This window comes from Leptopilina heterotoma, unplaced genomic scaffold (assembly GCF_015476425.1).
Source record: "Leptopilina heterotoma isolate Lh14 unplaced genomic scaffold, ASM1547642v1 Lhet_123, whole genome shotgun sequence".
Lineage (NCBI taxonomy): Eukaryota > Metazoa > Arthropoda > Insecta > Hymenoptera > Figitidae > Leptopilina > Leptopilina heterotoma.
Genome location: NW_025110842.1, coordinates 2,110,858 through 2,123,661, shown reverse-complemented (window position 1 = coordinate 2,123,661; position 12,804 = coordinate 2,110,858). Strand labels below are relative to the sequence as shown.

The 12,804-nt window shown below is 18.8% G+C and overlaps 1 protein-coding gene across 1 annotated transcript; it reads right to left on the bottom strand.

Annotated features, from left to right (window-relative positions):
* Positions 1 to 391: 391 nt before the first annotated feature.
* On the bottom strand, positions 392 to 8,467 carry LOC122512547 (jerky protein homolog-like). Its single transcript, XM_043628445.1, has 4 exons — positions 7,882 to 8,467; positions 4,296 to 4,928; positions 865 to 1,524; positions 392 to 534 (listed from the first exon to the last, which is right to left on the bottom strand). The coding sequence occupies exons 1-4, from the start codon at positions 8,465 to 8,467 to the stop codon at positions 392 to 394; spliced, it is 2,022 nt and encodes a 673-aa protein (XP_043484380.1).
* Positions 8,468 to 12,804: the final 4,337 nt, after the last annotated feature.

The following is a 12,804-nucleotide window of genomic DNA, read 5'->3' as shown; positions in this document are numbered from 1 at the left end:
AAAAAATATTCAATTTTATTTTTAAGATTTCAATTTAAAATCTAACAATATTTAATTTTGTTTTCAAAAATTTCAATTCCAGGTAGAAAAATATTCCAAGTTTATTTTTACATTTTAATTCGAAATCTAAAAATATTATTTAATTTTTAAAATTTCAAAAAAAGAAAAAATTAAAATTTAATTAAGGAAGATTAAATAAAGATAAATTTATTAAATTTATAAATTATCAATGTTAATTAACTATTAGTAGTAAATTATTTAACTATTAATTAACAAAGTAGTAAAAAAAGAAAAAAATAGAAATCTGAGAATTTTAGGGAAAAAAAATAGAATTTACGATGAATATTGAAAATATATTTTATTTATCACATTTAAAGAAATAAATTTCTTTTTACTCTTTGAATGCATCTCGTGATAATGTTTCCCATTTGAGAAAACAATGATAATCAGCTTCTGTGTATTCTTTTTTTTGTTTACACCAATTGTGTACGTGCTTGAAAGCCTCTTCTATACTTTCAAATGGTGGAAAATTATCTTCTTCAATTGAATTAAAAATATTTTCATTCGAGTTGAAATTATTTTCAATTGAATTAAAATTATTTTCTTGTGACTCGAAATTATTTTCACTTGACTGAAAATTATTTTCCTTTGACTCGAAATTATTTTCACTTGACTCGAAATTATTTTCACTTGACTCGAAATTATTTTCCTTTGAATTAAAATTATTTTCCTTTGACTCGAAATTATTTTCCTTTGAATTAAAATTATTTCCTTTAGCCTGGAAATTATTTTCCTGTGAATGAAAATTATTTCCTTCAGTCAGAAAATTATTTTCAACTGAATGAAAATTATTTTCATTATCACAATTTAATTCCATAGTTTCAACAAATTTTCCCCCAATTTCCTTCGATTTTCCCATTTCACAAAAATTCGTCTCATTAAAATCGGAATCAATCAATTTATTAAAATTTTCATCATCAGCAGAATTCACTGATTCATCGCAATCATCCGATTCAATCGATAAATGAAAATTCTGATCATCTTCCTCATCATTCGATTCTATCGAATTTTGAAAATTTTTATTATCATCATCATCATCAGTTTCCATCGATTTGTTAAAATTCTCATCATCAGATTCTATCGATTCGTTGAAATGTTCCCGATCATTATTATCATCATTTTCCTCATTCTTCATCGTTTTATTATTGAAATTCTCTTCACTGATGATAAATTCGGTGGAAAATTTTCTGTCCTCGAGAAATTCGTTATCTTCATCAGATTCAAAAGTTTCATTTGAAGGATTGAGATGAATTTTGTGAAAATCAGTTGATTGGCAAATTTGACCATCGGTCTCCATTGGCTGCCGGAGAAATTCATCATTTACTTCTTCGGTTTCAATAATTTCGTAAGTTCCCGTTCTCACGATGTCAATAATTTCCTCGTCTGAATATAATTTCCAGCCAGGATCATTGTTGTCTGAATTTAACCACGTTTTTATTGATGATAATTGCGTATTCTCGAAACCTGGGAACAATTATTAATTATTTTCTATTAATAAATAGAAATTCTGAATAAATAAATAAATATTTAATATTAAAATATTAAAATTAATAATTTATGAATAATTATCGATTGACCTTTTTTCAAATTATTTTATAACAAAAAAAGTTATAAAAAAGGTTATTTTGCTTTTGTTTTTTTTATATTTACCAGTTAGTTACGAATTATTTTTGAAATTAAATTTAAACATTAAAAAAAATTTTTTCATTTTCAGAATAGAATTGCATTTTTTAAAGTAGAATTGAAAATTTTGAAGAAGAATTGAAATTTTTAAAAGAATTGATTCATTTTTAACATGGAATTAATTATTTTTTAAATTGAATTTAAACAAGAAAAAAAATTTTTTATTTTCAGAATAGAATTGAATTTTATAAAGTAGAATTGAAAATTTCAAAGAAGAATAGAAATTTTGAAAATAAAATTGAATTTTTTTCATTTTAAAATTTAAATTTTCAAAAGCAGAAATAATATTAGTTTAAAATTTATTAAATTTAAATTTTCAAAAAAAAAATTGAAAATTTCCAAATAGAATTGAATTTTCTAAAATATAATTGAAATTTCAAAAAGAATTGATACTTTTTTAACTTAAAATTAAAAATTGAAAAATATAATTGAATATTTTTCATTTAGAAATTGACGTTTTTAAAATAAAAAATTTAAAATAGAATTAAAAATTGCTAAAGAATTAATATTTTTTCCTTATAGAATAATTTCAATTTTAAAAATAATATTCAATTTTTTTCGAATTAAATTTCAATTTTCAAAAGCAGAAAAAATATTTTTTTTAAAATTAAATTTCAATTTTCAAAAAGAATTGGAAATTTTCAAGTAGAATTGAAATTTCCAAAAGAATTGATATTTTTTTTAACGTAGAATAGAAATTGTCAAAAAGAATTGAAAATTTTTAAGTAAAATTGAAAATTTTTAAAGAATTTAAAAAACCTAAACTTTTAAGAACAGAAACAAAATTTTTTTAAAATTAAATTTAAATTGTCGAAAAGAATTTAGAATTTCAAAAGAATTGATATTTTTTTATATTGAATTGAAATTTTAAAACAAAATTGAATGTTTTAAAAGAAAAAAAAAAGAATTGAATATTTTAATGTAGAATTGAAATTTTCAAAAAGTGAATATTTATTTTCAAACAAACTTTAAATTTTCAAAAAAGATTTCAATTCATAAAAAAATTATATTTTTATACTAAAATTGAAACTTTTTTCAGTTCAAAATTAAAATTTCCAATTTCAATTTAAATATTAAAAATAATAATGAAATATTTCAAATAAAATTTAAAATTTAAAATAGAATTGAAAATTTTTAAAAAGAACTAAAAATTTTTCAATAGAATTGAACTTTTTCAAGTAGAATTGAAAATTTTGAAGTAGAATTGAAATTTTTAGGAAAATTGATATTTTTTAACATAAAATTAAAAATTAAAAAATATAATTGAATTTTTTTAAATTTAAAATTGACGTTTTTAAAAAAATTCGAATTTTTTTCAATTTAAAATTTAAACATTCAAAAACAGAAACAAAGTTGTAATTTTCAAAATAACATTTTTTTTATTTACAATTATTTTAAGAATTAAATTGACGAAATAAAATTGAATTTCTTTAAGTGAAATTTAAATATGCAAAAAAGAATTGAAATTTTTCAAAATAGAAATGAAATTTTCAAAGTAAAATTGAAATATATTCTAAATGTAATTGTTTTTTTACAAAATAAAATTCAATCCTTGTTCTGAATAAAATTGTAATTTTTCAAAATAGAATTGAAATTTCCTCAATAAAATAAAAGCTGCAAAGTAGAATTGAAATTTGGAATCAAAATTGAAATTTTCGAATTAAAATTTCAATTTGCAGAATGGATTTGAAATTTTTTAAATAAAATTGAATATCTGCCAAATTAAAATTTTTAAGAATTTAATTGACAAAATATAATTGAATTTTGAAAGTAAAATTTAAATATTCAATATTGTATTGTACTTTTTTAATTAAAATTCTGATTTTTATTCCCATAGAATTGAAATTTTCAAAATAGAATTGAAATTTCTTAAATAAAATAAGAATCTTGTAAAATAAGAATTGAAATTTTCTAAATAAAATATTGAGTTGAAATTTTTTATTTAAAATTCAAATTTTTTGGAATAGAATTGAAAGTTCCCAAATAAAATAAAAAATCTCGAAAATGAATTGAAATTTTTGAAATTAAAAAAAAATTTATAAAATGAAATTGAAATTTTTATAATAAAAGTAATTTAAATATTCAAAAAAGAATTGAAAAAATAGAATTAAAATTTTTGAAATAAATTTTTAATTTATAGAATAGAATTGAAATTTCCTAAATGAAATAAAAAATCTAAAAATAGAATTATTGAAATTTTTAAAAATAAAATTAAATATTTTTCTACTTGGAATTGAAAATTTAAAAATAGAATTGAACTTTTTTGAAGTAGAATTGAAAATTGTGAAGTAGAATTAAAATTTTTAAAAGACTTGATATTTTTTTAACATAAAATTAAAAAATTAAAAAATATAATTGAATTTTTAAAAATTTTAAATTGACGTTTTTAAAAAAAATTGAATTTTTTCAATTTAAAATTTAAACTTTTAAAAACAGAAAATTGTAATTTTCAAAACATTTTTTTTATTTACAATTTTTAAGAATTTTATTTTATTTATTTATTTATTATTAATAAAAAATATATTAAAAATAAATAAATATCGACAGTTTACCTTTAACGCTTTGTACAATTCGCCAAAAAGTTTCGTCGTCCAGCGCCTCCCCATCATAATTATCATCCGTTAATTTTGACACAGCGCAAATTTTATTCCACGCATTCTGCAGCGTCTCCTGACTCAACGATTGAAACGCACTGGCAATTTGAAAGCAACAGTCCTTTAAATTGTGCGCCTTTATAAATTGCTCAACGCCAATATTACCGCTTGCGAGAGATAAATTTTCGACAAATTTCTTCCTGTATTTTCGCTTTGTGCAATTTATCACATGTGACATTGGCTGCACCAATGATTCGAGATTTGAGGGTAAAAATTCAACTTGAAAATTTTCATTGACTGAATTTAAAATTTCCTTTGGTGGGTGACATTTCGCCTGGTCGAGTAGTAAGAGGACTTTTCCGTGTTGCTGGGTTTTTTCCTGCATTTCCTGTACCGAGAGAATGAAATGATTTTTGTACCAATCGAGAAATATTTCCGATGACATTGACGATGTGGATTCGGTTTTGTAGACGACTGGTAAGTAGCGGAGATTTTTGAAACAACGTGGCCTGGGATATTTGCCTATTATTAACACTGGCAGGGCGAATGTTCCGTCTGCGTTGGAGCAAAATAAACCTGTTACTCTTTCGTCTGGAAAAAAGGGAAATTTTTAACTACAAAAAATGGTTTTATTTAAAAAATTAAAAATTGTTTTTAATTTAAAAAATTAAAAATTGTTTTTTATTTAAAAAATTAAAAATTGTTTTTAATTTAAAAAATTAAAAATTGTTTTTTAATTTAAAAAATTAAAAATTGTTTTTTAATTTTTCAATAAAAAAATTTCTTTTTTATTGTTGATTTAATTCAATTAAATTTAATTTTTACTCAATTTTTTACTAAATTTATTAAGTAAAATTGAATTTAAATTTTCAAGTGAATCCAAATTTTCAATTTAAATCATTCTTCAATCATTCTTTCGATTTCAATTAGTTAAATCTCCTGAAAAAAAATTAAATGCTTCTTGAGAATTCTATATTGAAAATAATTCAATTTTACTTTTAAAAAATTCAATTCTATTTTTAAAATTTCAATTCCAAATCTAAAAATAATATTTTATTTTTAAAATTTTAATTCTACGTAAAGATATTCAATTCTATTATAAAAATTTCAATTCTACTTGGAAATTTTCAATTCTATTATAAAAATTTCAATTCTATTTAGAAATTTTCAATTCTGTTTGACTTCAATTTATTAAAAAGTAATTTTATTTCTGTTTTCAAAAATTTTAATTTTAATTTGAATAAAAATTCAATTTTATTTTTAAAATTTCAATTCTGCAGCAGAAAAATATCAATTCTTCTGATTTAAAATTTTAATTCTACTTGAAATTTTCAATTCTATTTTTAAAATTTCAATTCCAAATCTAAAAATATTATTGTATTTTTAAAATTTTAATTTTACGTTAAAATATTCAATTCTATTATTAAACTTTCAATTCTACTTAGAAATTTTCAATTCTGTTTGGCTTAAATTTATTATAAAATAATTTTATTTCTGTTTTTGAAAATTAAAATTTTAAATTGAATAAAAATTCAATTTTATTTTTAAAATTTCAATTCTGCAGTGGAAAAATATGAATTCTTCTGATTTAAATTCAATTTTACTTCAAATTTTCAATTCTATTTTTAAAATTTCAATTCCAAATCTAAAAATATTTTATTTTAAAAAATTTCAATTCTAGTTAAAAATATTCAATTCTATTATAAAAATTTCAATTCTACTCCGACATTTTCAATTCTGTTTGACTTAAATTTATTATAAAGTAATTTTTTTTCTATTTTAAAAAATTTTAATTTTAATCTGAAGAAAAATTCAAATTTATTTTTAAAATTTCAATTCTACTCAGAAATTTTCAATTCTGTTTGACTTAAATTTATTATAAAGTAATTTTATTTCTGTTTTTAAAAATTTTAATTTGAATTTAAATAAAAATTCAATTTTTTTTTTTAAATTTCAATTCTGCAGCAGAAAAATATGAATTCTTCTGATTTAAAATTTCAATTCTACTTCAAATTTCCAATTCTATTTTTAAAATTTCAATTCCAAATCTAAAAATAATATTTTCTTTTCAAAATTTTAATTTCAAGTCGTTAAATAATATTTTATTTTTAAATTTTAAATTCTACTTAAAAATTTTCAATTCTTAGAAATTTTCAATTCTGTTTGCCTTAAATTCAATAAGAAAAAATTTTATTTCTGTTTTTGAAAATTTAAATTTTAAATTGAGAAAAATTCAATTTCATTTTGAAAATTTCAATTCTATTTTTAAATTTTCAATTCCAAGTCAAAAAATATTCAATTTTATTTTTACAATTTCAATTCTGTGGTGGAAAAATATTAATTCTTCTGATTGAAAATTTCAATTCCACTTCGAAAGTTTGCAATTCTATTATAAAAATTTTAATTCTACTTTGAATTGAAAACAATTAAATTGTATTTTTAAAATTTCAATTCCTGTGGACGAAAAATATCAGTTCTTTTATAATTTTCAATTCTATTTTTAAATTTTCAATTCCAAGTCGAAAAATATTTAATTTTATTTTAAAAAATTTAAATTCTATTTTAAGATTTTTTATTTCATTTAGGAAATATCAATTCTATTCTATAAATTTAAAATTTATTTCGAAAATTTTAATTTTATTTTTTCAATTCTTTTTTGAATATTTAAATTACTTTTATTATAAAAATTTCAATTTCATTTTATAAATTTTTTTTAATTTCAAAAATTTCAATTCATTTTCGAGATTTTTTATTTTATTTGGGAAATTTCAATTCTGTTCCAAAAAATTTGAATTTTAAATAAAAAATTTTAACTCAATATTTTATTTAGGAAATTTCAATTCTATTCGGAAATTTACAAATCTATTTTTTAAATTTAATTCTTTTTGATTGTCTAGATCTTTATTAAAATTTCAATTCTATTTTGTAAATTTAATTTTTTTTGAGAATTTTATTTTAAAAAATTCAATTTTATTATAAAAATTTCAATTTATTATTTAATTTTGGAAATTTCAATTTTATTCAAAAAATTTAAAATTTATTTTGAAAGTTCAATTCATAGTCTAAATCTTTTTCATTAAAGTTTCAATTCTATATTTTTAAAATTCAATTTTTTTTCTAAATTCTATATTTTTAAAAAAATTCACTTTTATTTTTAAGATTCAAATTCTATTTTGAGATTTCTATTTTACATAGAAAATTTTAATTTCATTTGGAGAAAAATTTAATTCTTAAATTAAAAAAACACAATTTTACTTAAATAAAAATTCTAATTCTATTTGGAAAATATTTTAAATTGAAATTTTTTTGCAAATTTTCTATTTTAAAATTTCAATTCTTCTTAAGAAATTAAATTTATTTAAAAAATTTCAATTCTATTGGAAAAAATATTTAATTTTTGTTCAATTCCTTCCAAAATTTCAATTATTTTTAAAAATTTTCAATTCTATTGTAAAAATTGAAAATTATATTCTGAAAATAAAAATTTTTGTTTCAAAATTTAAATTCAATTGAAAAAAAAATTTTTGTTGACAATCAAAAATACCTGCAGAATTCTCATCATAATTGTTTGGTAAATTTTTCCAAAAAATTCCACTCTCATCAGCATTAAATACCAAACTCCAATTATAATCCTCATCAACAATGAAATTTTGAAAATTCAAACAATAATCCGTGGCCGCCTCTAGATTTTCCTGTATTCGTTGCTGGGAAAAATTGCGAATTCCATTGCGTTTTTTAAAATTATTCAACCAACCGTTACTGGCCTTAAATTCCTTGGGACCATTAAGACACACATTGAATGCGAGTGCTTTTTCGCAAATTAAAGGGCCAGTCACTGTTTCGCCTGATTCCCTTTTTTCATTGTACCACAACAATACCGCTTTTTCCAATTGTTCATTATTCACTTTTTTTATTACCTTTCGATTTTTTAAGGCCAATTCATTTAATGGCAAATTATTCGAGTCAATTGTTTCCTTGTGTTTTTTCATTAAAATACTCACTGATGCTATTGAAACATTATATTCTTTTGCAATTGAATTTCTTGTTTTGCCCGCGTTCACTGCTTCGATTATTTTCCTTTTGTCGTGTAACGAGAGAAATAAGTGTTTCTTTTGTTTGGGATTTTGCATCGTTTTTCTTTTAAATTTGGTTTTTCGATTTTTGGCACATTTGTGGTTTTTTATTTTCTATTTCAGACTTTTATTTTTCCTACTATTTTTTTATTATTACTTTTATTTTTATTTATTTTTATTTCCACTATTTTATTTTTATTTACTTTTATTTCTACTATTTTATTTTTATTTACTTTTATTTCCACTAATTTATTTTCTTTCTATTAACTTTTATTTCAACAATTTTATTTTATTTCTATTAACTTCTATTTCAACAATTTTATTTTATTTTTATTTACTTTTATTTACACAATTTTATTTTATTTCTACTATTTTTTCTAGTATTATTACTATTATTTTTATTATTATTATTACTACTATTTTCTTAGCATTATTTATATTGTTATTTTTATTATTTTATTTTTTATTATTAAATAAAACTTTAGATTTGTTGTCGATTGTCAAAAAGCAGAACTGTTTTGTTTTGATTACGATAGTCATAGAGTATAAAATTACAAGAAGGGTTTTACGTTTTCGCTTAAAGTTGACTTCACAATTGAAGAGTTTTGTGCCAAACTGTGAACTTGACTTTAGAATCCAGGCGGTAAACTCCAAAATGCGCCACTGGATAAATCCAAAAATTTCACTAATAAAAATACATAATAACAAAATTAAAAAAAAATTGACAAGAGATGAAAAAAAAAAAAATTTCAAAAAGCCCGCGTTAAACTTAATGTCCAGAGGGCGCCATTGACTTTCTCACAAGCGGTAATATTTTACGTCAAATTAAAATAAAAATACGAAACACAATAATATTTATAAATAATTATGACAATATTAATAACTAAAGAATTGTTTTATACATTTGGACGGTATGTAAGAGAATAATAATTTTTATTTTAATTATTATAATATTACAAATAAAATTTATTAATTTCTTAAGGAGCATTCAGACCCTTGCAGACTGCCTGCCTGCGCAGGCAGGCAGTCTGCAGAGGTCTGATTGCTCCTTTAGAAACAAAAAATAAATTTAAAGATTTTAAAAAGCCCGCCTTTGAATTAATTCCAAGAGGGCGCCATTGACTTTCTCGCAAGTGGTAATGTTTCCGAGTTAATGAAAAGTAAAAATACGAAAAGCAATAATATTTATTTATAAATAATTATAACAATAATAACGAAATATAATTTACAAAAATAGTAAAAATGGTAACAAAAATAGTAACATAGTAAAAAAAATAGTAAATTAATAACAAAAATAGTAAAACAGTAACAAAAATAATAAAATATTAACAAAAATACTAAAAATAGTAAAATAGTAACAAATAGGGAAATAGTAATAAACGAATGTAAAAATTGTGACAATAATAGACAAAAATAATAAAAACAACAATAATAGTAAAAATAGTAACAAAAATAGTTAAAAAACAGTAAAAAAAAACAAAAAAAAGTAACAAAAATAGTAAAATAGTAACAAAGATGGTAAAAAACAACAAAAATAGTCAAAAAAGTAACGAAAATAGTAAAATAGTAACAAAAATAGTAAAAAAAAAACAAAAATTGTAAAGAAAAGTAAAAATAGTACAAAAAATAGTAAAATAATAGTAAATTAATAACAAGAATTGTAAAACAATAACAAGAATAATAAAATAGTAACAAAAATAGTATAATAGTAACAAAAATATTTTAAAAAAGATAACAAAAATAGTCAAAATAGTGACAGAAATAGTAAACAAAATAACAAAAACAGTAACGAAAATAGTAAAATAAAAATAGTAAAAATACTAACAAAAATAGTAAAATAATAATAAATTAATAACAAAAATTGTAAAGCAATATCAAAAATAATAAAATAGTAACAAAAATAGTAAAAATAGTAACAAATAAGAAAATATTAAAAAAGCAATGTAAAAATAGTGACAAAAATAGTAAAATAGTAACTAAAATAGTACCAAAAAAATTAAAAATTGTAACAAAAATAGTAAAAATAATAAAATAGTAACAAAAATACTAAAATAGTAACAAATAAGAAAATAGTAAAAAGCAAGGTAAAAATAGTGACAAAAATAGTAAAATAGTACCAAAAAAATTAAAAATGGTAACAAAAATAGTAAAAATAATAAAATAGTAACAAAAATAGTAAAAATAGTAACAAATAAGAAAATATTAAAAAGCAATGTAAAAATAGTAACTAAAATAGTAACAAATAATAAAATAGTAACAAAAATAGTAAAAATAGTAACAAATAAGAAAATATTAAAAAGCAATGTAAAAATAGTAACTAAAATAGTAACAAATAAGAAAATAGTAAAAAGCAAGGTAAAAATAGTGACAAAAATAGTAAAATAGTACCAAAAAAATTTTAAATGGTAACAAAAATAATAAAGATAATAAAGCAGTAACAAAAATACTAAAATAGTAACAAATAAGAAAATAGTAAAAAAGAATGTAAAAATAGTGACAAGAGTAGTAAAATAGTAACAAAAAAATTAAAAATGGTAACAATAATAGTTAAAATAGTGACAAAAATAGTAAAATACTAATAAAAATAGTAAAATAGTTTAAAAAAAAAGTAAAATAGTAACAAAAATAGTTTATAAAAGTAAGAATAGTAACAAAAAAAAGTAAAAATAGTAACAATAATAGTTAAAATAGTGACAAAAATAGTAAAATACTAACAAAAATAGTAAAATAGTTAAAAAATGGTGAAAACTACAAATAAGAGTAAAAATAATAGCAAAAATAGTAAAATAATTGAAAAAAAAGTAACTAAAGTAGTAAAATAGTAACAAAAATAGTTTAAAAAAGTAAAAATAGTAACAAAAAAAGTAAAAAAAGTAACAAAAATAGTAAAAATAGTAACAAAAATAGTAAAATAGTAAAAAAAATATTTTTAAAAAGTTAAACTAGTAACAAAAATAGTAAAAACAGTAGAAAAAATATTAAAATAGTAGCAAATAAGAAAATAGTAAAAAGCAATGTAAAAATAGTGCCAAAAATAGTAAAATAATATCAAAAAAATTAAAAATCGTAAAAAAATAGTCAAAATAGTGACTTAGTGAAATAGTAAAAAAATATGTTAAAAACTGCAAATAACAGTAAAAATATTAACAAAAATAGTAAAAATAGTAACAATAATAGTTAAAATAGTGACAAAAATAGTAAAATACTAACAAAAATAGTAAAATAGTTAAAAAATGGTGAAAACTACGAACAATAATAAAAATAAAAACAAAAATAGTAAAATAATTAATAAAAATAGTAACTAAAGTAGTAAAATAGTAACAAAAATAGTTTAAAAAAGTAAAAATAGTAACAAAAAAAGTAAAAAAAGTAACAAAAATAGTAAAAATAGTAACAAAAATAGTAAAATAGTAAAAAAAATATTTTTAAAAAGTTAAACTAGTAACAAAAATAGTAAAAACAGTAGCAAAAATATTAAAATAGTAGCAAATAAGAAAATAGTAAAAAGCAATGTAAAAATAGTGACAAAAATAGTAAAATAGTATCAAAAAAATTAAAAATGGTAAAAAAATAGTCAAAATAGTGACAAAAATAGTAAAAAAAATGTTAAAAACTGCAAATAACAGTAAAAATAGTAACAAAAATAGTAAAATAATTGAAAAAATAAAAAATACTAACTAAAGTAGTAAAATATTAACAAAAATAGTTTAAAAAAGTAAAAATAGTAAAAATAGTAACAAAACAGTAAAAATAGTGACGAAATGAGTAAAATAGAAAGAAAAATAGTAAAATACTAAAAAAATAGTAAAAATAATAGTAATATTATTAATAATCATAAATTAATAATAGTCACAATAATATAAAAATTCGTAATATTAACATTTTTGGGAAAAGTGAAAGGAAATTAAAAAACCTATTTTGTTCTAACATGTCTTATTTATTTATTCAACGAAATAAAATTTGACTCTGTATTATTTTTTTTTCATATTTTTTTTCTTCCTCATCATTTTCTTTGCTCAAATATTTTTTTTTTGTCATCCAGATAAAAAGATTTATTAATTAATTAATTTTTTTTATTCATTTTTTTTTGCATTTTTTTCTTGTCATTGAGAATAAAATATTTAATATCAATACGAAGTGAAAAGTAGTATTTATTTTTCCTTTTATTTATTTATTCATTTTTTGTTTTTTTATTTGAGAAAAAGAAATGAACATCCAGATATAATTTTCTCTATGTATATAAATATGAAAGAAAAAAAAAAAGATTTTGGTTTTATTAAAAAAAAATAATAATCATAATAATAATAATAATAATAATAATAATCTTTTACATATTTCATGGTACTTCTAAAAATTACAATGTATTTTTTTTTTATTATTTTTTTTTTTTGGTT